General features: G+C 50.7%; 1 protein-coding gene across 3 annotated transcripts; it reads right to left on the bottom strand.

Moving 5' to 3' along the window:
• Positions 1-638: 638 nt before the first annotated feature.
• FAIM (Fas apoptotic inhibitory molecule) lies at positions 639-22,936 on the bottom strand. 3 transcript variants are annotated; one of them, XM_069732578.1, is made up of 5 exons: positions 22,890-22,936; positions 11,610-11,745; positions 5,260-5,488; positions 4,771-4,820; positions 639-3,120 (listed from the first exon to the last, which is right to left on the bottom strand). In XM_069732578.1, exons 2-5 carry the CDS (start codon positions 11,718-11,720, stop codon positions 2,971-2,973), a joined length of 540 nt encoding a protein of 179 aa, XP_069588679.1. In that variant the 5' UTR covers positions 11,721-11,745; positions 22,890-22,936; the 3' UTR covers positions 639-2,970. The 3 variants fall into 3 exon arrangements, with proteins under 3 accessions (XP_069588679.1, XP_069588678.1, XP_069588676.1); XM_069732577.1 differs by lacking the exon at positions 22,890-22,936 and adding an exon at positions 22,747-22,883; XM_069732575.1 differs by lacking the exon at positions 22,890-22,936 and adding an exon at positions 11,919-12,295.
• Between the last annotated feature and the right edge of the window lie 1,563 nt (positions 22,937-24,499).

Below are 24,499 nucleotides of genomic sequence, written 5' to 3'. Positions count from 1 at the left end.
TGCGCCCAAACAGTGGTTTACCCCCACATATGAGGTATCAGCGTACTCAGGACAAATTGGACAACAACTTTCGTGGTTCAGTTTCTCCTTTTACCATTGGGAAAATAAAAAAAATGTTGCTAAAAGATAATTTTTGTGACTAAAAAGTTAAATGTTCATTTTTTCCTTCCATGTTGCTTCTGCTGCTGTGAAGCACCTGAAGGGTTAAAAAACTTCTTGAATGTGGTTTTGAGCACCTTGAGGGGTGCATTTTTTAGAATGGTGTCACTTTTGGGTATTTTCATCCATATAGACCCCTCAAACTGACTTCAAATGTGAGGTGGTCCCTAAAAAAAATGGTTTTGTAAATTTCATTGTAAAAATGAGAAATCGCTGGTCAAATTTTAACTCTTATAACTTCCTAGCAAAAAAAAATGTTGTTTCCAAAATTGTGCTGGTGTAAAGTAGACATGTGGGAAATGTTATTTATTAACTATTTTGTGTCACATAACTCTCTGGTTTAACAGAATAAAAATTCAAAATGTGAAAATTGCGAAATTTTCAAAATTTTCGCCAAATTTCCGTTTTTATCACAAATAAACGCAGAATTTATTGACCTAAATTTACCACTAACATGAAGCCCAATATGTCACGAAAAAACAATCTCAGAACCGCTAGGATCCGTTGAAGCGTTCCTGAGTTATTACCTCATAAAGGGACACTGGTCAGAATTGCAAAAAACGGCCAGGTCATTAAGGTCAAAATAGGCTGGGTCATGAAGGGGTTAATAAAACATAAGAGTACAGTGAGAACGGGGCTCACGGAATTGCCAGTACCTAAACACTTTGTTGATAACAAACATTCAGTGAATCAACTTAGGTTTAGGGTGATTGACAGTGTACCAGTACTAAGGAGAGGAGGCAATAGATTACAAATGCTCAAGGCTAAGGAACTTCATTGGATTTATACGCTAGGGTCATTACAACCTAAGGGCCTTAATATTGATTTCAATTTACATGTTTGTGCTCGGTAGGATGATGGACCCGCTGATGTCGGTGTTTGTTTTTAAATGTCTCTGCTGCCTAGATTTATTATGTTATAGGTGCTATACCCCTTAATTTTTTGTTTTGTTAGGTATATTCTGCCACAGTCGACGGTTAATGGGATATGATACTTGGGGTTTATGTTAGGAGACCTGATTGGGTTCCCTTTTCTGTGCCCCTTGACTGTTGCATATTGGTGACAGTAGGTCAGTCGTTTGTTGTTATGTCCCCCTCTTTCTTTGCCAAGCTCTGTGATTCCTCTAAATGTGGGTTCCCTACTTTAGTGGGGAGCTTCACTATGGTGGTAGGGTGGATGAAAGTAACTGATGGCATTCAGATAATGATTGTGTTTCTCCCCTACAGGATATGTCCTCTTCTTGGGATTTATATATCTATACTACAGAGGCCGTTGAGCTTTCTTTATTCTTCCACATTGAACCCGGTGCTGCACGTATAATACCTAGGCTATGGTTGTCCTGACAACGTGGTGGCTTACCCGGAGCGGTGTGCGAGGTGTGTGTACTGCGGGCCCATCCTTTGTGTAGTTCCCTACTATTGAGTGGGGTTCAGACACGGGGGAGATCCGTGTGTGCATCCTCGTCGTTACATTGCCTGGTTTAGCCGGTTGTTGGACGCAGTAGTTGTGATGTATGAGCGTTGCGGTTACCTTGGCAACGCTCCGGTCCGGCCTCGTTCCCTTGGTGAGGTGGGCGTATGACGCTCTCTGCTCTGGATAGGTTCCCGATGGGGGGCGTGTCTGAGCGGTGTTGCGCCTGCGCTCTCTGATCGAAGTGGGAGGAGGCTGGAGATGTTTGAGCTATGATGCAGAGATTCACCGATTCTGTTACAGGTTCCTTTATTGGCTGTGAGAAGACTTCCGGACATGTGACTCCTCTGACCGCGTCGGTAGGCTTCACGACGCTTAAGAGAGCCTGGGATTGATTGGCAGCGGGTTGTTTACAGCTCCATGTGGTGGCGTGATGATTGGTGGACTTTTTCATGATGACTACGCCTCCTGATTTTGACAGCCGAAATCTCTCCGGATTGTGTTGTATTTTTGTAGAGTAGTGGGGTATATTTACATTTTGTACATGCATTTAATGACTGGGTGGGGAGATTTTTATTGGGTATATGTCTGATGTTTGTTTTTAATGTTGTATATATTGCTAATGATGTGATGGGGGCGGCTTATTGGTGATTGGTGCCCTGTGTGGCACTTGTGCTATTTATAGCCGGCCCCTTGCACTGTAAGACATGCTTGATAAAGACCCACAGGGTCGAAACGTTGCTGTCTGCTGTTTTATGGCTTAAATAAAGTTGCTATTTTTGGATTACACCCGGATGGAGCGCTGTCACTTTTTCACTTTGAGTCTCCAGCTCCTCCGTCACACCAGATCCCGGAGCAGCAATCAACCTGCACGTCTGTACGATGGGGGCACAGGAACAGACACTCGCAGAATGGCTGCTGGGAGTTATCCTCCAGTCACCTCCAGAGCTGCAGTCAGTATTCTGCTGTTACATCGTGTCTTATCCTCCAGTCACCTCCAAAGCTGCAGTCACAATATTGCTATCGTGTCTGTATAGAGCAGGACTGGACTAATTTCAGAGCCAGCCAAGGTGTGAGTGCAGCTCTGGATGTGAGTGGAGTCTGATTCATCTAATTGAAGTAAAAATCTAAAATTCTTATTTTTATCAATCAAATAAGTTCATCTGATGAAGAAAGTTTGTGCTGCCCTGGCCCGTGGGTGGGAGGGGCTGCCGTGGCCCGTGGGTGGGAGGGGCTGCAGTGGCTCGGGAGTGGGAGGGGCCGCCGTGGCTCGGGGGTGGGAGTGGCCGCCGTGGCCCGTGGGTGGGAGGGGCTGCCGTGGCTCGGGGGTGGGAGGGGCCACCGTGGATGGGAGGGGCCGCCATGGCCCGGGAGTGGCGGAGCACCCTACGCGGCGGCACGTCACTCCACACTCTCGGGGATCTCCCGCTCGTCCACGATCAGTGTGTGGATGATGCCTTCTCGGCGTTTGCCGCTGCTCACGGCCTTTATGCAGCAGTCGTGGTCGCCAAGAGTGAAATGTGTCTCGGTGCCGTCGTCCACAAACTCGCCCTGAAGAGAAAGAAAAGGGTGAGAGGCCGAGCTCCCGACAGCAGACAACTGCGAGACAACAGCACAGCTCTGACAATGATTCCGGCTCCGCTACATGGAGGCTGTGAAACCCGGTGTTCACCTCCCGCCACACCCATGCTGCACACTGCAGCTCCGCTCCCCCGGACACAGCTGTGACCACTGGCTCCACTACATTATCTATTGGGGTCTATGGTGGGCTGAGCACGGGCTCCTGTCTCGTCAGATGCTCTGCACTGCAGCTCCGCTCCCCCGGACACAGCTGTGACCACTGGCTCCACTACATTATCTATTGGGGTCTATGGTGGGCTGAGCACGGGCTCCTGTCTCGTCAGATGCTCTGCACTGCAGCTCCGCTCCCCCGGACACAGCTGTGACCACTGGCTCCACTACATTATCTATTGGGGTCTATGGTGGGCTGAGCACGGGCTCCTGTCTCGTCAGATGCTCTGCACTGCAGCTCTGCTCCCCCGGACACAGCTGTGACCACTGGCTCTGCTACATTATCTATTGGGGTCTATGGTGGGCTGAGCACGGGCTCCTGTCTCGTCAGATGCTCTGCACTGCAGCTCCGCTCCCCCGGACACAGCTGTGACCACTGGCTCCACTACATTATCTATTGGGGTCTATGGTGGGCTGAGCACGGGCTCCTGTCTCGTCAGATGCTCTGCACTGCAGCTCTGCTCCCCCGGACACAGCTGTGACCACTGGCTCTGCTACATTATCTATTGGGGTCTATGGTGGGCTGAGCACGGGCTCCTGTCTCGTCAGATGCTCTGCACTGCAGCTCTGCTCCCCCGGACACAGCTGTGACCACTGGCTCTGCTACATTATCTATTGGGGTCTATGGTGGGCAGAGCACGGGCTCCAGTCTCGTCAGATGCTCTGCACTGCAGCTCCGCTCCCCCGGACACAGCTGTGACCACTGGCTCAACTACATTATTGGGGTCTATGGTGGGCTGAGCACGGGCTCCTGTCTCGTCAGATGCTCTGCACTGCAGCTCCGCTCCCCCGGACACAGCTGTGACCACTGGCTCTGCTACATTATCTATTGGGGTCTATGGTGGGCTGAGCACGGGCTCCTGTCTCGTCAGATGCTCTGCACTGCAGCTCCGCTCCCCCGGACACAGCTGTGACCACTGGCTCCGCTACATTATCTATTGGGGTCTATGGTGGGCTGAGCACGGGCTCCTGTCTCGTCAGATGCTCTACACTGCAGCTCTGCTCCCCCGGACACAGCTGTGACCACTGGCTCCACTACATTATCTATTGGGGTCTATGGTGGGCTGAGCACGGGCTCCTGTCTCGTCAGATGCTCTGCACTGCAGCTCCGCTCCCCCGGACACAGCTGTGACCACTGGCTCAACTACATTATCTATTGGGGTCTATGGTGGGCTGAGCACGGGCTCCTGTCTCGTCAGATGCTCTGCACTGCAGCTCCGCTCCCCCGGACACAGCTGTGACCACTGGCTCAACTACATTATCTATTGGGGTCTATGGTGGGCTGAGCACAGGCTCCTGTCTCGTCAGATGCTCTACACTGCAGCTCCGCTCCCCCGGACACAGCTCTGCTGCACGGTGTGTGGCATCGCAGGCGCCGCAGTCACATGACGCAGGATGGCGCCGACTTACCGCGGTCTCCAGCTTCCTCCCGTTGCACCAGACGTCCATCGTGTCCTTCTCTGAAACAAGATCAGGAATCGGGTCAGACATGTGGATCCGTGATCCACTACCTACAGGATCCTGCCACCGGAGGGCGCCGCGCTCACTGCTGAGCTACTACTGTCCTCTGAAGGGATACAACCTGCAGGGTAAAGCATGGAGGATTATCGGCAGCGTCCTCCGCTGTAACCGCTCCTCCACCAGATCATCGCCCACAGGACCCTGGCCATAGACAAGACCACCTCCACTCTTTACACTGCAGGGTGAGACCCCGAGCAGCGCAGTTCGGGAGAATCTTTGAGGGGTCACGCTCCTCAGAATACAGGGGACACGATGGCCGCTCTCCTCTGTACATAGGACGGCAGCAGTAATGCATAAGGGGGACACGTGACAGGCAGGCGGCAGGAGGAGGGCACTGACACACTGTGACGGAGCCCGCACCTCCCGCTGCACCCTCACCTAGCACCACCCGGCAGTCCTCCCCGTCCACGTGCAGCACCCAGGTGTTGGTGGTCTTGGAGCGATTCTCCATGTACTTCTTCAGGCTCTTCCCGTTCACCTCCAGCGTGTACTCGTAGGCGAAACCGCTCACAGCGTCGATGTTAATGGTCGCCTTCGTCTGCGCAGCGCCAACCGCGAACGTCTCCTTCCCGACCAACTTAAACATCCAGTCCTTCCGGATAATCTCCTGGAGATGAGAGCGGCGATGACACAGGACAACTACCCCCAGCATTTCCTGCAACCTCCCCCAGCATTTCCTGCAACCTCCCCCAGCATTTCCTGCAACCTCCCCCTGCATCTCCTGCAACCTCCCCAACATCTCCTGCCAGCATCTCCTGCAACCTCCCCAACATCTCCTGCAACCTCCCCCAGCATCTCCTGCAACCTCCCCCAGCATCTCCTGCAACCTCCCCCAGCATCTCCTGCAACCTCCCCCAGCATCTCCTGCAACCTCCCCCAGCATCTCCTGCAACCTCCCCCAGCATCTCCTGCAACCTCCCCCAGCATCTCCTGCAACCTCCCCCAGCATCTCCTGCAACCTCCCCCAGCATCTCTTGCAACCTCCCCCAGCATCTCTTGCAACCTCCCCCAGCATCTCCTGTAACCTCCCCCAGCATCTCTTGCAACCTCCCCCAGCATCTCCTGCAACCTCCCCAGCATCTCCTGCAACCTCCCCCTGCAACTTCCCCAGCATCTCCTGCCACCATCTCCTGCCACCTCCCCCAGCATCTCCTGCAACCTCCCCTGCATCACCTGCAACCTCCCCCAGCATCTCCTGCAACCTCCCCCAGCATCTCCTGCAACCTCCCCAGCATCTCCTGCAACCTCCCCAGCATCTCCTGCAACCTCCCCAGCATCTCCTGCAACCTCCCCAGCATCTCCTGCAACCTCCCCAGCATCTCCTGCAACCTCCCCCTGCATCACCTGCCACCTCTCCAGCATCTCCTGCAACCTCCCCAGCATCTCCTGCAACCTCCCCCAGCATCTCCTGCAACCTCCCCAGCATCTCCTGCAACCTCCCCAGCATCTCCTGCAACCTCCCCCTGCAACTTCCCCAGCATCTCCTGCCACCATCTCCTGCAACCTCCCCTGCATCACCTGCAACCTCCCCCAGCATCTCCTGCAACCTCCCCCAGCATCTCCTGCAACCTCCCCAGCATCTCCTGCAACCTCCCCAGCATCTCCTGCAACCTCCCCAGCATCTCCTACAACCTCCCCAGCATCTCCTACAACCTCCCCCTGCATCACCTGCCACCTCTCCAGCATCTCCTGCAACCTCCCCAGCATCTCCTGCAACCTCCCCAGCATCTCCTGCAACCTCCCCAGCATCTCCTGCAACCTCCCCAGCATCTCCTGCAACCTCCCCCAGCATCTCCTGCAACCTCCCCCAGCATCTCCTGCAACCTCCACAGCATCTCCTATAACCTCCCCAGCATCTCCTGCAACCTCCCCAGCATCTCCTGCCACCTCTCCAGCATCTCCTGCCACCTCTCCAGCATCTCCTGCCACTTCCCCAGCATCTCCTGCAACCTCCCCAGCATCTCCTGCAACCTCCCCAGCATCTCCTGCAACCTCACCAGCATCTCCTGCAACCTCACCAGCATCTCCTGCAACCTCACCAGCATCTCCTGCCAACTCCCCCTGCATCTCCTGCCACCTCCCCCTGCATCTCCTGCACCCTCCCCCTGCATCTCCTGCACCCTCCCCCTGCATCTCCTGCTACCTCCCCCAGCATCTCCTGCTACCTCCCCCAGCATCTCCTGCAACCTCCCCAGCATCTCCTGCAACCTCTCCAGCATCTGCTGCCACCTCTCCAGCATCTCCTGCAACCTCCCCAGCATCTCCTGCAACCTCCCCAGCATCTCCTGCAACCTCCCCAGCATCTCCTGCAACCTCCCTCAGCATCTCCTGCCACCTCACCAGCATCTCCTGCCACCTCCCCCTGCATCTCCTGCAACCTCCCCCAGCATCTCCTGCTACCTACCCCAGCATCTCCTGCAACCTCCCCCAGCATCTCCTGCAACCTCCCCCAGCATCTCCTGCAACCTCCCCCTGCAACCTCCCCCAGCATCTCCTGCCACCTCTCCAGCATCTCCTGCAACCTCCCCCAGCATCTCCTGCTACCTACCCCAGCATCTCCTGCAACCTCCCCCAGCATCTCCTGCAACCTCCCCCAGCATCTCCTGCAACCTCCCCCAGCATCTCCTGCAACCTCCCCCAGCATCTCCTGCAACCTCCCCCAGCATCTCCTGCAACCTCCCCCAGCATCTCCTGCAACCTCCCCCAGCATCTCCTGCAACCTCCCCCAGCATCTCCTGCAACCTCCCCCAGCATCTCCTGCCACCTCTCCAGCATCTCCTGCAACCTCACCAGCATCTCCTGCAACCTCACCAGCATCTCCTGCAACCTCACCAGCATCTCCTGCCAACTCCCCCTGCATCTCCTGCCACCTCCCCCTGCATCTCCTGCACCCTCCCCCTGCATCTCCTGCACCCTCCCCCTGCATCTCCTGCTACCTCCCCCAGCATCTCCTGCAACCTCCCCCAGCATCTCCTGCAACCTCCCCAGCATCTCCTGCAACCTCTCCAGCATCTGCTGCCACCTCTCCAGCATCTCCTGCAACTTCCCCAGCATCTCCTGCAACCTCCCCAGCATCTCCTGCAACCTCCCCAGCATCTCCTGCAACCTCCCTCAGCATCTCCTGCCACCTCACCAGCATCTCCTGCCACCTCCCCCTGCATCTCCTGCAACCTCCCCCAGCATCTCCTGCTACCTACCCCAGCATCTCCTGCAACCTCCCCCAGCATCTCCTGCAACCTCCCCCAGCATCTCCTGCAACCTCCCCCAGCATCTCCTGCAACCTCCCCCTGCAACCTCCCCCAGCATCTCCTGCCACCTCTCCAGCATCTCCTGCAACCTCCCCCAGCATCTCCTGCAACCTCCCCCAGCATCTCCTGCAACCTCCCCCAGCATCTCCTGCAACCTCCCCCAGCATCTCCTGCAACCTCCCCCAGCATCTCCTGCAACCTCCCCCAGCATCTCCTGCAACCTCCCCCAGCATCTCCTGCAACCTCCCCCAGCATCTCCTGCAACCTCCCCCAGCATCTCCTGCCACCTCTCCAGCATCTCCTGCAACCTCCCCCAGCATCTCCTGCTACCTACCCCAGCATCTCCTGCAACCTCCCACAGCATTTCCTGCAACCTCCCCCAGCATCTCCTGCTACCTACCCCAGCATCTCCTGCTACCTACCCCAGCATCTCCTGCAACCTCCCCAGCATCTCCTGCAACCTCCCCAGCATCTCCTGCAACCTCCCCAGCATCTCCTGCAACCTCCCTCAGCATCTCCTGCCACCTCACCAGCATCTCCTGCAACCTCCCCCTGCATCTCCTGCAACCTCCCCAGCATCTCCTGCTACCTACCCCAACATCTCCTGCTACCTACCCCAGCATCTCCTGCTACCTACCCCAGCATCTCCTGCAACCTCCCCCAGCATCTCCTGCAACCTCCCCCAGCATCTCCTGCAACCTCCCCCAGCATCTCCTGCAACCTCCCCCAGCATCTCCTGCAACCTCCCCCAGCATCTCCTGCTACCTACCCCAGCATCTCCTGCAACCTCCCCCAGCATCTCCTGCAACCTCCCCCAGCATCTCCTGCTACCTACCCCAGCATCTCCTGCTACCTACCCCAGCATCTCCTGCAACCTCCCCAGCATCTCCTGCAACCTCCCCAGCATCTCCTGCCACCTCCCCAGCATCTCCTGCCACCTCCCCCTGCATCTCCTGCCACCTCCCCCTGCATCTCCTGCACCCTCCCCCTGCATCTCCTGCTACCTCCCCCAGCATCTCCTGCTACCTCCCCCAGCATCTCCTGCAACCTCCCCAGCATCTCCTGCAACCTCTCCTGTCATGATCCCAATGGCAGGGGATCACTAAAGGACAAGCACAGATACAAACAAGCTCTAGGGCGATGGAACCTGAGCTGACCGCGACCCTGAACCTAACACACAAATAAAAGTAGCCGGGGAACGTGCCTACGATGATCCTAGACGTCTCGCTCCAGCCGAAGATCTAACTTCCCCTATTAGAAGAAACACAGACCTCTCTTGCCTCCAGAGAAATACCCCACAGAAATAGCAGCCCCCCACATATAATGACGGTGAAATGAGAGGAAAGCACATACGCAGTATGAAAACAGTTTCAGCAAAATGAGGCCCGCTAAAGCTAGATAGCAGAGGATACGAAAGTGAACTGCGCGGTCAGCGAAAAACCCTTCAAAAAACCATCCTGAAATTACTTGAACTCATGTGCCAACTCATGGTACATGAGGAGCAATTTCAGCCCACTAGAGCAACCAGCAGCAAATAATCACATATCTGCAGGCTGGACTAAAAACCAAATAAAGCAAAACACCAAAACAGGAAAATCCAAACTTAGCTTGACCAGAAGGTTCTAGGAGCAGGGAGCAGAGGTAACAAGACACACTGGATACATTGATAACCGGCGAGGAAATGCCAGCAAAGCCAGGTTAAATAGGAAACTCCCATATCCTGATGGAACAGGTGGAACCCAGAGACCCAGGAAAGACAAGTCACCCAGTACCATCAGTAACCACCAGAGGGAGCCCAAAAACAGAACTCACAACACTCTCCAGCATCTGCTGCCACCTCTCCAGCATCTCCTGCAACTTCCCCAGCATCTCCTGCAACCTCCCCAGCATCTCCTGCAACCTCCCCAGCATCTCCTGCAACCTCCCTCAGCATCTCCTGCCACCTCACCAGCATCTCCTGCCACCTCCCCCAGCATCTCCTGCTACCTACCCCAGCATCTCCTGCAACCTCCCCCAGCATCTCCTGCAACCTCCCCCAGCATCTCCTGCAACCTCCCCCAGCATCTCCTGCAACCTCCCCCAGCATCTCCTGCAACCTCCCCCAGCATCTCCTGCCACCTCTCCAGCATCTCCTGCAACCTCCCCCAGCATCTCCTGCTACCTACCCCAGCATCTCCTGCAACCTCCCCCAGCATTTCCTGCAACCTCCCCCAGCATCTCCTGCAACCTCCCCCAGCATCTCCTGCAACCTCCCCCAGCATCTCCTGCTACCTACCCCAGCATCTCCTGCAACCTCCCCCAGCATCTCCTGCAACCTCCCCCAGCATCTCCTGCAACCTCCCCCAGCATCTCCTGCAACCTCCCCCAGCATCTCCTGCAACCTCCCCCAGCATCTCCTGCTACCTACCCCAGCATCTCCTGCAACCTCCCCCAGCATTTCCTGCAACCTCCCCCAGCATCTCCTGCAACGTCCCCCAGCATCTCCTGCAACCTCCCCCAGCATCTCCTGCTACCTACCCCAGCATCTCCTGCAACCTCCCCAGCATCTCCTGCAACCTCCCCAGCATCTCCTGCAACCTCCCCAGCATCTCCTGCAACCTCCCCAGCATCTCCTGCCACCTCTCCAGCATCTCCTGCAACCTCCCCAGCATCTCCTGCAACCTCCCCAGCATCTCCTGCAACCTCCCCAGCATCTCCTGCAACCTCCCCAGCATCTCCTGCAACCTCCCCAGCATCTCCTGCAACCTCCCCAGCATCTCCTGCAACCTCCCCAGCATCTCCTGCAACCTCCCCAGCATCTCCTGCAACCTCTCCAGCATCTCCTGCCACCTCTCCAGCATCTCCTGCCACCTCTCCAGCATCTCCTGCAACCTCCCCAGCATCTCCTGCCACCTCTCCAGCATCTCCTGCAACATCCCCAGCATCTCCTGCTACCTACCCCAGCATCTCCTGCAACCTCCCCAGCATCTCCTGCAACCTTCCCAGCATCTCCTGCAACCTCCCCAGCATCTCCTGCAACTATTATACCAGACTGATCTGCAAAGTACAACCAACTTCTTCAGTCACCTCCAGAGCTGCAGTCACTATTCTGCTATTACATCATGTCTTATCCTCCAGTCACCTCCAGAGCTGCGCTCACAATTCTGCTGTTACATCGTGTCTTATCCTCCAGTCACCTCCAGAGCTGCGCTCACAATTCTGCTGTTACATCATGTCTTATCCTCCAGTCACCTCCAGAGCTGCAGACACTATTCTGCTATTACATCATGTCTTATCCTCCAGTCACCTCCAGAGCTGCGCTCATTATTCTGCTCTTACATCGTGTCTTATCCTCCAGTCACCTCCAGAGCTGCGCTCATTATTCTGCTCTTACATCGTGTCTTATCCTCTAGTCACCTCCAGAGCTGCGCTCATTATTCTGCTCTTACATCGTGTCTTATCCTCCAGTCACCTCCAGAGCTGCACTATCTCCGCACTCACCTTCCCATCCACGTACACGACGCGTTTTCCTGACGTGGTTCCATGTTCAAACTCGATCTTGTGGACGCCGTCACTGAGCGCCACTTCCCACACGGCCACGAGGTCGGTCATCTTCTCCAGGCGGCCGTAGCGAGATCTGTAGATGTGCGGGGGATGGGACAGGAGTGGGATCAGATTACCGGAAATAGGGATTGGACCAGGTGAGGAGGAGGATGACGACAACCCGGAGGACAATCACTGCTATGGGGTCACACACTGACATGGACCAGGGAGGAGGGAGGCAGCGCTGCCGCCGGGTCTATACGTTACCGGACTTCATCCTCGTATATCGTCACCTCCTCACGTGCTGCAGCCATCACCCGCTGATCGTCAGCAGCGAGAGGGGAGAAAGCGATAGAGGAGTGAGAACGACCGAGCAGACGCGACCGCATAGAATCCATAACAGACCGCGGGACGACGGCCCATACAGACCGCGGGAAGGAAGGACCCCACAGACCGCGGGATGGATGGACCCCACAGACCGCAGGACGACGGACCCCACAGACCGCGGGAAGGATGGACCCCACAGACCGCGGGACGACGGCCCCTACAGACCGCGGGATGGACGGCCCATACAGGCCGCGGGGCGGACGGCCCCTACAGACCGCGGGACGGACGGACCCCACAGACCGCGGGACTGACGGGCCCCTACAGACCGCGGGAAGGACGGACCCCACAGACCGCGGGACTGACGGGCCCCTACAGACCGCAGGACGGACGGCCCCTACAGACCGCGGGAAGGACGGACCCCACAGACCGCGGGACGGACGGCACCTACAGACCGCGGGGCGGACGGACCCCACAGACCGCGGGAAGGACGGACCCCACAGACCGCGGGACGGACGGCACCTACAGACCGCGGGGCGGACGGACCCCACAGACCACGGGAAGGACGGACCCCACAGACCGCGGGAAGGATGGACCCCACAAACAGCGGGACGGACGGCCCCTACAGACGGTGGGACTGACTGCCCCTACAGACAGCGGGACGGACGGCACCTACAGACCGCGGGAAGGATGGACCCCACAGACAGCGGGACGGACGGCCCCTACAGACCGCGGGGCGGACAGCCCATACAGACCGCGGGGCGGACAGCCCATACAGACCGCGGGGCGGACGGACCCTACAGACCGCGGGACGGACGGCCCCTATAGACTGTATATAAATCACGTGCAGCCCCATGTAACCCCATATAGACTGTATATAAATCACGTGCAGCCCCATGTAACCTGTATATAGATCACGTGCAGCCCCATGTAACCCCATATAGACTGCATATAGATCACGTGCAGCCCCATGTAACCCCATATAAACTGTATATAGATCACGCGCAGCCCCATGTAACCCCATATAGACTGCATATAGATCACGTGCAGCCCCATGTAACCTCATATAGACTGTATATAGATAACTTGCAGCCCCATGTAACCCCATATAGACTGTATATAAATCACGTGCAGCCCCATGTAACCCCATATAGACTCTATATAAATCACGTGCAGCCCCATGTAACCTCATATAGACTGTTTATAGATCACGTGCAGCCCCATGTAACCTGTATATAGATCACGTGCAGCCCCATGTAACCCCATATAGACTATATAGATCACGTGCAGCCCCATGTAACCCCATATAGACTGTATATAGATCATGTGCAGCCCCATGTAACCCCATATAAACTGTATATAAATCACGTGCAGCCCCATGTAACCCCATATAGACTGTATATAGATCACGTGCAGCCCCATGTAACCCCATATAGACTGTATATAGATCATGTGCAGCCCCATATAAACTGTATATAGATCATGTGCAGCCCCATGTAACCCCATATAGACTGTATATAGATCACGTGCAGCCCCATGTAACCCCATATAGACTGTATATAAATCACGTGCAGCCCCATGTAACCCCATATAGACTCTATATAAATCACGTGCAGCCCCATGTAACCCCATATAGACTGTATATAAATCACGTGCAGCCCCATGTAACCCCATAGACTGTATATAGATCACGTGCAGCCCCATGTAACCCCATATAGACTCTATATAAATCACGTGCAGCCCCATGTAACCCCATATAGACTGTATATAAATCACGTGCAGCCCCATGTAACCCCATATAGACTGTATATAAATCACGTGCAGCCCCATGTAACCCCATATAGACTCTATATAAATCACGTGCAGCCCCATGTAACCCCATATAGACTGTATATAAATCACGTGCAGCCCCATGTAACCCCATAGACTGTATATAGATCACGTGCAGCCCCATGTAACCCCATATAGACTCTATATAAATAACGTGCAGCCCCATGTAACCTCATATAGACTGTTTATAGATCACATGCAGCCCCATGTAACCTGTATATAGATCACGTGCAGCCCCATGTAACCCCATATAGACTATATAGATCACGTGCAGCCCCATGTAACCCCATACAGACTGTATATAGATCATGTGCAGCCCCATGTAACCCCATATAAACTGTATATAGATCATGTGCAGCCCCATGTAACCCCATATAGACTGTATATAGATCACGTGCAGCCCCATGTAACCCCATATAGACTGTATATAAATCACGTGCAGCCCCATGTAACCCCATATAGACTCTATATAAATCACGTGCAGCCCCATGTAACCTCATATAGACTGTATATAGATCACGCGCAGCCCCATGTAACCTGTATATAAATCACGTGCAGCCCCATGTAACCCCATATAGACTGTATATAAATCACGTGCAGCCCCATGTAACCCCATATAGACTGTATATAAATCACGTGCAGCCCCATGTAACCTCATATAGACTGTATATAAATCACGTGCAGCCCCATGTAACCTGTATATAAGTCACGTGCAGCCCCATGTAACCTCATATAGACTGAAACCAGGGATTCAAGCTTCAGGAGGCTAATTTGCATATTCCAGGTGCCTTCTGGGAGAAGCGAAGTCTCCCTAAGCTAGAAGATCGTTGGGTACAGCCGGGACCAGCTGCTTCGAAAGCATCACCAAACCAGGGATTCAAGCTTCAGGAGGCTAATTTGCATATTCCAGGTGCCTTCTGGGAGAAGCGAAGTCTCCCTAAGCTAGAAGATCGTTGGATACAGCCGGGACCAGCTGCTTCGAAAGCATCACCAAATCAGGGATTCAAGCTTCAGGAGGCTAATTTGCATATTCCAGGTGCCTTCTGGGAGAAGCGAAGTCTCCCTAAGCTAGAAGATCGTTGGGTACAGCCGGGACCAGCTGCTTCGAAAGCATCACCAAACCGCGCGCTTTACGGCGCGCGAATTTTTGCCTGTAGGACATTATTGCAAGAGAGCTTGGCTGAGTAGATTACACAAGAAGGAAAACACACAGCAAGTCAGCAGGATCTAGGAGCAACATGGCAGATGTGACAACCTACATGGTGAGCTGCAGCATGTGCTACATGTTCACAGATCGACCAGAAGAAGAATCCAATTTCACCTGTCAGAACTGTAGACTAGTGGCCCTTTTAGAAGAAAAGGTGCGGGGTCTGGAAGAAAGAATAGCAACTTTGAAACTCATCAAAGAGAATGAAGACTTTCTAGACAGAACAGAAGCATCTCTACTGGTCACAGAAGGTGCAAAAAGTGTCAGAGAACCTCCAAAAGCAGATGAGTGGAAGCATGTGACCAAAAGAAGCAAGAAGACCATGGAGAAATCACCAACCACACAACTGAAGAACCGATATCAAATCTTTGTAGAGGATGAAGATGGCACACCTAAGAATGAAGCAATACCAGCAAGCAAAAAAGAAAAGGGCACACAGCAACAAGTGACAGCAAAAAGTACAGCCAAGAAGCAACGAAGAGTGGTGGTGGTGGGAGACTCACTACTGAGAGGCACAGAAGCAGCCATCTGCAGACCGGACATAACTGCAAGAGAAGTATGCTGCCTTCCAGGTGCGATGATCAAGGATGTGACCGATAGGATACCAAAGCTCTTCAGCTCCAAGGACGTCCACCCATTTCTTCTGATACATGTTGGCACCAATGACACGGCAAGGAAGGACCTACCGACAATCTGCAAGGACTTTGAAGAGTTGGGGAAGAAAGTAAAGGAACTGGATGCACAGGTAGTTTTTTCTTCTATCCTTCCAGTAGACGGGCATGGCACCAGGAGATGGAACAGGATCCTTGATGCAAACAACTGGCTAAGACGATGGTGCAGACAACAAGGATTTGGATTCCTGGACCACGGTGTGAATTACTGGTATGATGGACTCCTCGCCAGAGACAGACTACACCTCAACAAACCTGGGAAACACACATTCGCCAGAAGACTCGCTACACTCATCAGGAGGGCGTTAAACTAGAAGAAGAGGGGACGGGAAGAAAAACATTAGACTCGAACAAAGACGACCCAGGAAAACATACTCAGAAGGGAGGTAAGAACATTCCTAAAACAATCCACAGCAAGGAGATTGGAACAAAAAAAATCCTCTAAACTGCATGCTCGCAAACGCCAGAAGCCTGACAAACAAGATGGAAGAACTAGAAGCAGAAATATCTACAGGTAACTTTGACATAGTGGGAATAACCGAGACATGGTTAGATGAAAGCTATGACTGGGCAGTTAACTTACAGGGTTACAGTCTGTTTAGAAAGGATCGTAAAAATCGGAGAGGAGGAGGGGTTTGTCTCTATGTAAAGTCTTGTCTAAAGTCCACTTTAAGGGAGGATATTAGCGAAGGAAATGAGGATGTCGAGTCCATATGGGTCGAAATTCATGGAGGGAAAAATAGTAACATAGTAACATAGTTAGTAAGGCCGAAAAAAGACATTTGTCCATCCAGTTCAGCCTATATTCCATCATAATAAATCCCCAGATCTACGTCCTTCTACAGAACCTAATAATTGTATGATACAATATTGTTCTGCTCCAGGAAGACATCCAGGCCTCTCTTGAACCCCTCGACTGAGTTCGCCATCACCACCTCCTCAGGCAAGCAATTCCAGATTCTCACTGCCCTAACAGTAAAGAATCCTCTTCTATGTTGGTGGAAAAACCTTCTCTCCTCCAGACGCAAAGAATGCCCCCTTGTGCCCGTCACCTTCCTTGGTATAAACAGATCCTCAGCGAGATATTTGTATTGTCCCCTTATATACTTATACATGGTTATTAGATCGCCCCTCAGTCGTCTTTTTTCTAGACTAAATAATCCTAATTTCGCTAATCTATCTGGGTATTGTAGTTCTCCCATCCCCTTTATTAATTTTGTTGCCCTCCTTTGTACTCTCTCTAGTTCCATTATATCCTTCCTGAGCACCGGTGCCCAAAAATGGACACAGTACTCCATGTGCGGTCTAACTAGGGATTTGTACAGAGGCAGTATAATGCTCTCATCATGTGTATCCAGACCTCTTTTAATGCACCCCATGATCCTGTTTGCCTTGGCAGCTGCTGCCTGGCACTGGCTGCTCCAGGTAAGTTTATCATTAACTAGGATCCCCAAGTCCTTCTCCCTGTCAGATTTACCCAGTGGTTTCCCGTTCAGTGTGTAATGGTGATATTGATTCCCTCTTCCCATGTGTATAACCTTACATTTATCATTGTTAAACCTCATCTGCCACCTTTCAGCCCAAGTTTCCAACTTATCCAGATCCATCTGTAGCAGAATACTATCTTCTCTTGTATTAACTGCTTTACATAGTTTTGTATCATCTGCAAATATCGATATTTTACTGTGTAAACCTTCTACCAGATCATTAATGAATATGTTGAAGAGAACAGGTCCCAATACTGACCCCTGCGGTACCCCACTGGTCACAGCGACCCAGTTAGAGACTATACCATTTATAACCACCCTCTGCTTTCTATCACTAAGCCAGTTACTAACCCATTTACACACATTTTCCCCCAGACCAAGCATTCTCATTTTGTGTACCAACCTCTTGTGCGGCACGGTATCAAACGCTTTGGAAAAATCGAGATATACCACGTCCAATGACTCACCGTGGTCCAGTCTATAGCTTACCTCTTCATAAAAACTGATTAGATTGGTTTGACAGGAGCGATTTCTCATAAACCCATGCTGATATGGAGTTAAACAGTTATTCTCATTGAGATAATCCAGAATAACATCCCTCAGAAACCCTTCAAATATTTTACCAAGAATAGAGGTTAGACTTACTGGCCTATAATTTCCAGGGTCACTTTTAGAGCCCTTTTTGAATATTGGCACCACATTTGCTATGCGCCAGTCCTGCGGAACAGACCCTGTCGCTATAGAGTCACTAAAAATAAGAAATAATGGTTTATCTATTACATTACTTAGTTCTCTTAGTACTCGTGGGTGTATGCCATCCGGACCCGGAGATTTATCTATTTTAATCTTATTTAGCCGGTTTCGCACCTCTTCTTGGGTTAGATTGGTGACCCTTAATATAGGGTTTTCATTGTTTCTTGGGATTTCACCTAGCATTTCATTTTCCACCGTGAATACCGTGGAGAAGAAGGTGTTTAATATGTTAGCTTTTTCCTCGTCATCTACAACCATTCTTTCCTCACTATTTTTTAAGGGGCCTACATTTTCAGTTTTTATTCTTTTACTATTGATATAGTTGAAGAACAGTTTGGGATTAGTTTTACTCTCCTTAGCAATGTGCTTCTCTGTTTCCTTTTTGGCAGCTTTAATTAGTTTTTTAGATAAAGTATTTTTCTCCCTATAGTTTTTTAGAGCTCCAATGGTGCCATCCTGCTTTAGTAGTGCAAATGCTTTCTTTTTACTGTTAATTGCCTGTCTTACTTCTTTGTTTAGCCACATTGGGTTTTTCCTATTTCTAGTCCTTTTATTCCCACAAGGTATAAACCGCTTACACTGCCTATTTAGGATGTTCTTAAACATTTCCCATTTATTATCTGTATTCTCATTTCTGAGGATATTGTCCCAGTCTACCAGATTAAGGGCATCTCTAAGCTGGTCAAACTTTGCCTTCCTAAAGTTCAATGTTTTTGTGACTCCCTGACAAGTCCCCCTAGTGAAAGACAGGTGAAACTGTACAATATTGTGGTCGCTATTTCCCAGATGCCCGACCACCTGCAGATTTGTTATTCTGTCAGGTCTATTAGATAGTATTAGGTCTAAAAGTGCTGCTCCTCTGGTTGGATTCTGCACCAATTGTGAAAGATAATTTTTCTTGGTTATTAGCAGAAACCTGTTGCCTTTATGGGTTTCACAGGTTTCTGTTTCCCAGTTAATATCCGGGTAGTTAAAGTCCCCCATAACCAGGACCTCATTATGGGTTGCAGCTTCATCTATCTGCTTTAGAAGTAGACTTTCCATGGTTTCTGTTATATTTGGGGGTTTGTAACAGACCCCAATGAGAATTTTGTTACCATTTGGTACACAATTTGGTACACAAAATGAGAATGCTTGGTCTGGGGGAACATGTGTGTAAATGGGTTAGTAACTGGCTTAGTGATAGAAAGCAGAGGGTGGTTATAAATGGTATAGTCTCTAACTGGGTCGCTGTGACCAGTGGGGTACCGCAGGGGTCAGTATTGGGACCTGTTCTCTTCAACATATTCATTAATGATCTGGTAGAAGGTTTACACAGTAAAATATCGATATTTGCAGATGATACAAAACTATGTAAAGCAGTTAATACAAGAGAAGATAGTATTCTGCTACAGATGGATCTGGATAAGTTGGAAACTTGGGCTGAAAGGTGGCAGATGAGGTTTAACAATGATAAATGTAAGGTTATACACATGGGAAGAGGGAATCAATATCACCATTACACACTGAACGGGAAACCACTGGGTAAATCTGACAGGGAGAAGGACTTGGGGATCCTAGTTAATGATGAACTTACCTGGAGCAGCCAGTGCCAGGCAGCAGCTGCCAAGGCAAACAGGATCATGGGGTGCATTAAAAGAGGTCTGGATACACATGATGAGAGCATTATACTGCCTCTGTACAAATCCCTAGTTAGACCGCACATGGAGTACTGTGTCCAGTTTTGGGCACCGGTGCTCAGGAAGGATATAATGGAACTAGAGAGAGTACAAAGGAGGGCAACAAAATTAATAAAGGGGATGGGAGAACTACAATACCCAGATAGATTAGCGAAATTAGGATTATTTAGTCTAGAAAAAAGACGACTGAGGGGCGATCTAATAACCATGTATAAGTATATAAGGGGACAATACAAATATCTCGCTGAGGATCTGTTTATACCAAGGAAGGTGACGGGCACAAGGGGGCATTCTTTGCGTCTGGAGGAGAGAAGGTTTTTCCACCAACATAGAAGAGGATTCTTTACTGTTAGGGCAGTGAGAATCTGGAATTGCTTGCCTGAGGAGGTGGTGATGGCGAACTCAGTCGAGGGGTTCAAGAGAGGCCTGGATGTCTTCCTGGAGCAGAACAATATTGTATCATACAATTATTAGGTTCTGTAGAAGGACGTAGATCTGGGGATTTATTATGATGGAATATAGGCTGAACTGGATGGACAAATGTCTTTTTTCGGCCTTACTAACTATGTTACTATGTTACTATATAGATCACGTGCAGCCCCATGTAACCTCATATAGACTGTATATAAATCACGTGCAGCCCCATGTAACCCCATATAAACTGTATATAAGTCACGTGCAGCCCCATGTAACCCCATATAGACTGTATATAGATCACGTGCAGCCCCATGTAACCCCATATAAACTGTATATAGATCATGTGCAGCCCCATGTAACCCCATATAGACTGTATATAGATCACGTGCAGCCCCATGTAACCCCATATAGACTGTATATAAATCACGTGCAGCCCAATGTAACCTCATATAGACTGTATATAAATCACGTGCAGCCCCATGTAACCTCATATAGACTGTATATAAATCACGTGCAGCCCAATGTAACCTCATATAGACTGTATATAAATCACGTGCAGCCCCATGTAACCTCATATAGACTGTATATAAATCACGTGCAGCCCCATGTAACCTCATATAGACTGTATATAAATCACGTGCAGCCCAATGTAACCTCATATAGACTGTATATAAATCACGTGCAGCCCCATGTAACCCCATATAGACTGTATATAGATCACGTGCAGCCCCATGTAACCCCATATAGACTGTATATAGATCACGTGCAGCCCCATGTAACCCCATATAAACTGTATATAGATCATGTGCAGCCCCATGTAACCCCATATAGACTGTATATAGATCACGTGCAGCCCCATGTAACCCCATATAGACTGTATATAAATCACGTGCAGCCCCATGTAACCTCATATAGACTGTATATAGATCACGTGCAGCCCCATGTAACCCCATATAGACTGTATATAAATCACGTGCAGCCCAATGTAACCTCATATAGACTGTATAGAAATCACGTGCAGCCCCATGTAACCCCATATAAACTGTATATAAATCATGTGCAGCCCCATGTAACCCCATATAGACTGTATATAAATCACGTGCAGCCCAATGTAACCTCATATAGACTGTATATAGATCACGTGCAGCCCCATGTAACCCCATATAAACTGTATATAAATCATGTGCAGCCCCATGTAACCCCATATAGACTGTATATAGATCACGTGCAGCCCCATGTAACCCCATATAGACTGTATATAAATCACGTGCAGCCCCATGTAACCTCATATAGACTGTATATAGATCACGTGCAGCCCCATGTAACCTGTATATAAGTCACGTGCAGCCCCATGTAACCTGTATATAAGTCACGTGCAGCCCCATGTAACCTGTATATAAATCACGTGCAGCCCCATGTAACCCCATATAGACTGTATATAAATCACGTGCAGCCCCATGTAACCTCATATAGACTGTATATAAATCACGTGCAGCCCCATGTAACCCCATATAAACTGTATATAAGTCACGTGCAGCCCCATGTAACCCCTTATAAACTGTATATAAATCACGTGCAGCCCCATGTAACCTTGTATATAAGTCACGTGCAGCCCCATGTAACCTCATATAGACTGTATATAAATCACGTGCAGCCCCATGTAACCCCATATAAACTGTATATAAGTCACGTGCAGCCCCATGTAACCTCATATAAACTGTATATAAATCACGTGCAGCCCCATGTAACCTCATATAAACTGTATATAGATCATGTCCAGCCCCATGTAACCCCATATAGACTGTATATAAATCACGTGCAGCCCCATGTAACCCCATATAGACTGTATATAATTCACGTGCAGCCCCATGTAACCTCATATAGACTGTATATAGATCACGTGCAGCCCCACGTAACCCCATATAGACTGTATATAAATCACGTGCAGCCCCATGTAACCTGTATATAAGTCACGTGCAGCTCCATGTAACCTCATATAGACTGTATATAAATCACGTGCAGCCCCATGTAACCCCATATAAACTGTATATAAGTCACGTGCAGCCCCATGTAACCTCATATAAACTGTATATAAATCACGTGCAGCCCCATGTAACCTGTATATAAGTCACGTGCAGCCCCATGTAACCTCATATAAACTGTATATAGATCATGTGCAGCCCCATGTAACCCCATATAGACTGTATATAAATCACGTGCAGCCCCATGTAACCCCATATAGACTGTATATAGATCACGTGCAGCCCCATGTAACCTCATATAGACTGTATATAGATCACGTGCAGCCCCACGTAACCTGTATATAAATCACGTGCAGCCCCATGTAACCCCATATAGACTGTATATAAATCACGTGCAGCCCCATGTAACCCCATATAAACTGTATATAAATCACGTGCAGCCCCATGTAACCTGTATATAAATCACGTGCAGCCCCATGTAACCCCATATAGACTGTATATAAATCACGTGCAGCCCCATGTAACCCCATATAGACTGTATATAAATCACGTGCAGCCCCATGTAACCCCATATAGACTGTATATAAATCACGTGCAGCCCCACGTAACCTGTATATAAATCACGTGCAGCCCCATGTAACCCCATATAGACTGTATATAAATCACGTGCAGCCCCATGTAACCTGTATATAGATCACGTGCAGCCCCATGTAACCCCCTACACATTGTACATAGTCGCCCATACGTCTGTGTGCGGTTTCCTGGGCCCGTTGCGGTCTGTACAGACGCTGCAGGAGGCGGAGGACATCCGGGGACGTTCTATCCGCTCCGCTCCCACGGACACTCCTCGTCTCCTCCCCGGGGCGCTGCACGGACCTGCGGCCTCACCTCTCGGTCTCCACGGCCGGAAGTTACTGTGACGCGTCTCCGCTGCCTGGCAACAGTCTCCAGGAAACCAGAAGAGCCCGGACTCAGCTGTCTTTACTACGCATGCGCGACTGTCGGCATCTTATAAGCACGTCACGTGACAGTGTCTGCGTATATCATCCAATCCTGCGACTCAGTGGTTAGCACTGTATATAGGGAGCACTGTGACTCAGTGGTTAGCACTGTATATAGGGAGCACGGTGACTCAGTGGTTAGTACTGTCCTGTATATAGGGAGCACAGTGACTCAGTGGTTAGTACTGTATATAGGGAGCACGGTGACTCAGTGGTTAGTACTGTATATAGGGAGCACGGTGACTCAGTGGTTAGTACTGTATATAGGGAGCACGGTGACTCAGTGGTTAGTACTGTCCTGTATATAGGGAGCACAGTGACTCAGTGGTTAGTACTGTATATAGGGAGCACGGTGACTCAGTGGTTAGCACTGTACTGTATATAGGGAGCACAGTGACTCAGTGGTTATTACTGTATATAGGGAGCACGGCAACTCAGTGGTTAGTACTCTATATAGGGAGCACGGTGACTCAATGGTTAGTACTGTCCTGTATATAGGGAGCACGGTGACTCAGTGGTTAGTACTGTCCTGTATATAGGGAGCACGGGGCTCAGTGGTCACTACTGTACTGTATATAGGGAGCACAGTGACTCAGTGATTAGCACTGTACTGTATATAGGGAGCACGGGGCTCAGTGGTCAGTACTGTACTGTATATAGGGAGCACGGTGACTCAGTGGTTAGTACTGTATATAGGGAGGACGGGGCTCAGTGGTTAGTACTGTATATAGGGAGCACGGTGACTCAGTGGTTAGTACTGTACTGTATATAGGGAGCACGGTGACTCAGTGGTTAGTACTGTATATAGGGAGCACGGTGACTCAGTGGTTAGTACTGTACTGTATATAGGGAGCACGGTGACTCAGTGGTTAGTACTGTATATAGGGAGCACGGTGACTCAGTGGTTAGTACTGTACTGTATATAGGGAGCACGGTGACTCAGTGGTTAGTACTGTATATAGGGAGCACGGTGACTCAGTGGTTAGTTCTGTATATAGGGAGCACGGTGACTCAGTGGTTAGTACTGTATATAGGGAGCACGGTGACTCAGTGGTTAGTACTGTATATAGGGAGCACGGTGACTCAGTGGTTAGTTCTGTATATAGGGAGCACGGTGACTCAGTGGTTAGTACTGTATATAGGGAGCACGGGGCTCAGTGGTTAGTACAGTACTGTATATAGGGAGCACGGGGCTCAGTAGTTAGCACTGTATATAGGGAGCACGGGGCTCAGTGGTTAGCACTGTACTGTATCTAGGGAGCACGGGGCTCAGTGGTCAGTACTGTACTGTATATAGGGAGCACAGTGACTCAGTGGTTAGTACTGTACTGTATATAGGAAGCACGGTGACTCAGTGGTTAGTACTGTACTGGATATACGGAGCACGGGGCTCAGTGGTCAGTACAGTACTGTATATAGGGAGCACGGGGCTCAGTGGTCAGTACTGTCCTGTATATAGGGAGCACGGGGCTCAGTGGTCACTACTGTACTGTATAT

The sequence above is a fragment of the Ranitomeya imitator genome, chromosome 7 (assembly GCF_032444005.1).
Source record: "Ranitomeya imitator isolate aRanImi1 chromosome 7, aRanImi1.pri, whole genome shotgun sequence".
NCBI classification, from domain to species: Eukaryota; Metazoa; Chordata; class Amphibia; order Anura; family Dendrobatidae; genus Ranitomeya; species Ranitomeya imitator.
Note: the sequence above shows the minus strand (reverse complement) of the source record. Positions and strands in the feature narration are given on the sequence as shown.

What these genes read in the sequence shown, in the direction of transcription:
- FAIM (XM_069732575.1), bottom strand. Translation starts at nt 12,049, where the DNA reads ATGGATTCTATGCGGTCGCGTCTGCTCGGTCGTTCTCACTCCTCTATC. An exon ending in ATATACGAGGATGAAGTCCG is followed by an intron (nt 11,746 to 11,918) that starts GTAACGTATAGA and finishes GCACATCTACAG; the next exon opens with ATCTCGCTACGGCCGCCTGG. An exon ending in GGAGGAAGCTGGAGACCGCG is followed by an intron (nt 3,121 to 4,770) that starts GTAAGTCGGCGC and finishes CTTTCTCTTCAG; the next exon opens with GGCGAGTTTGTGGACGACGG.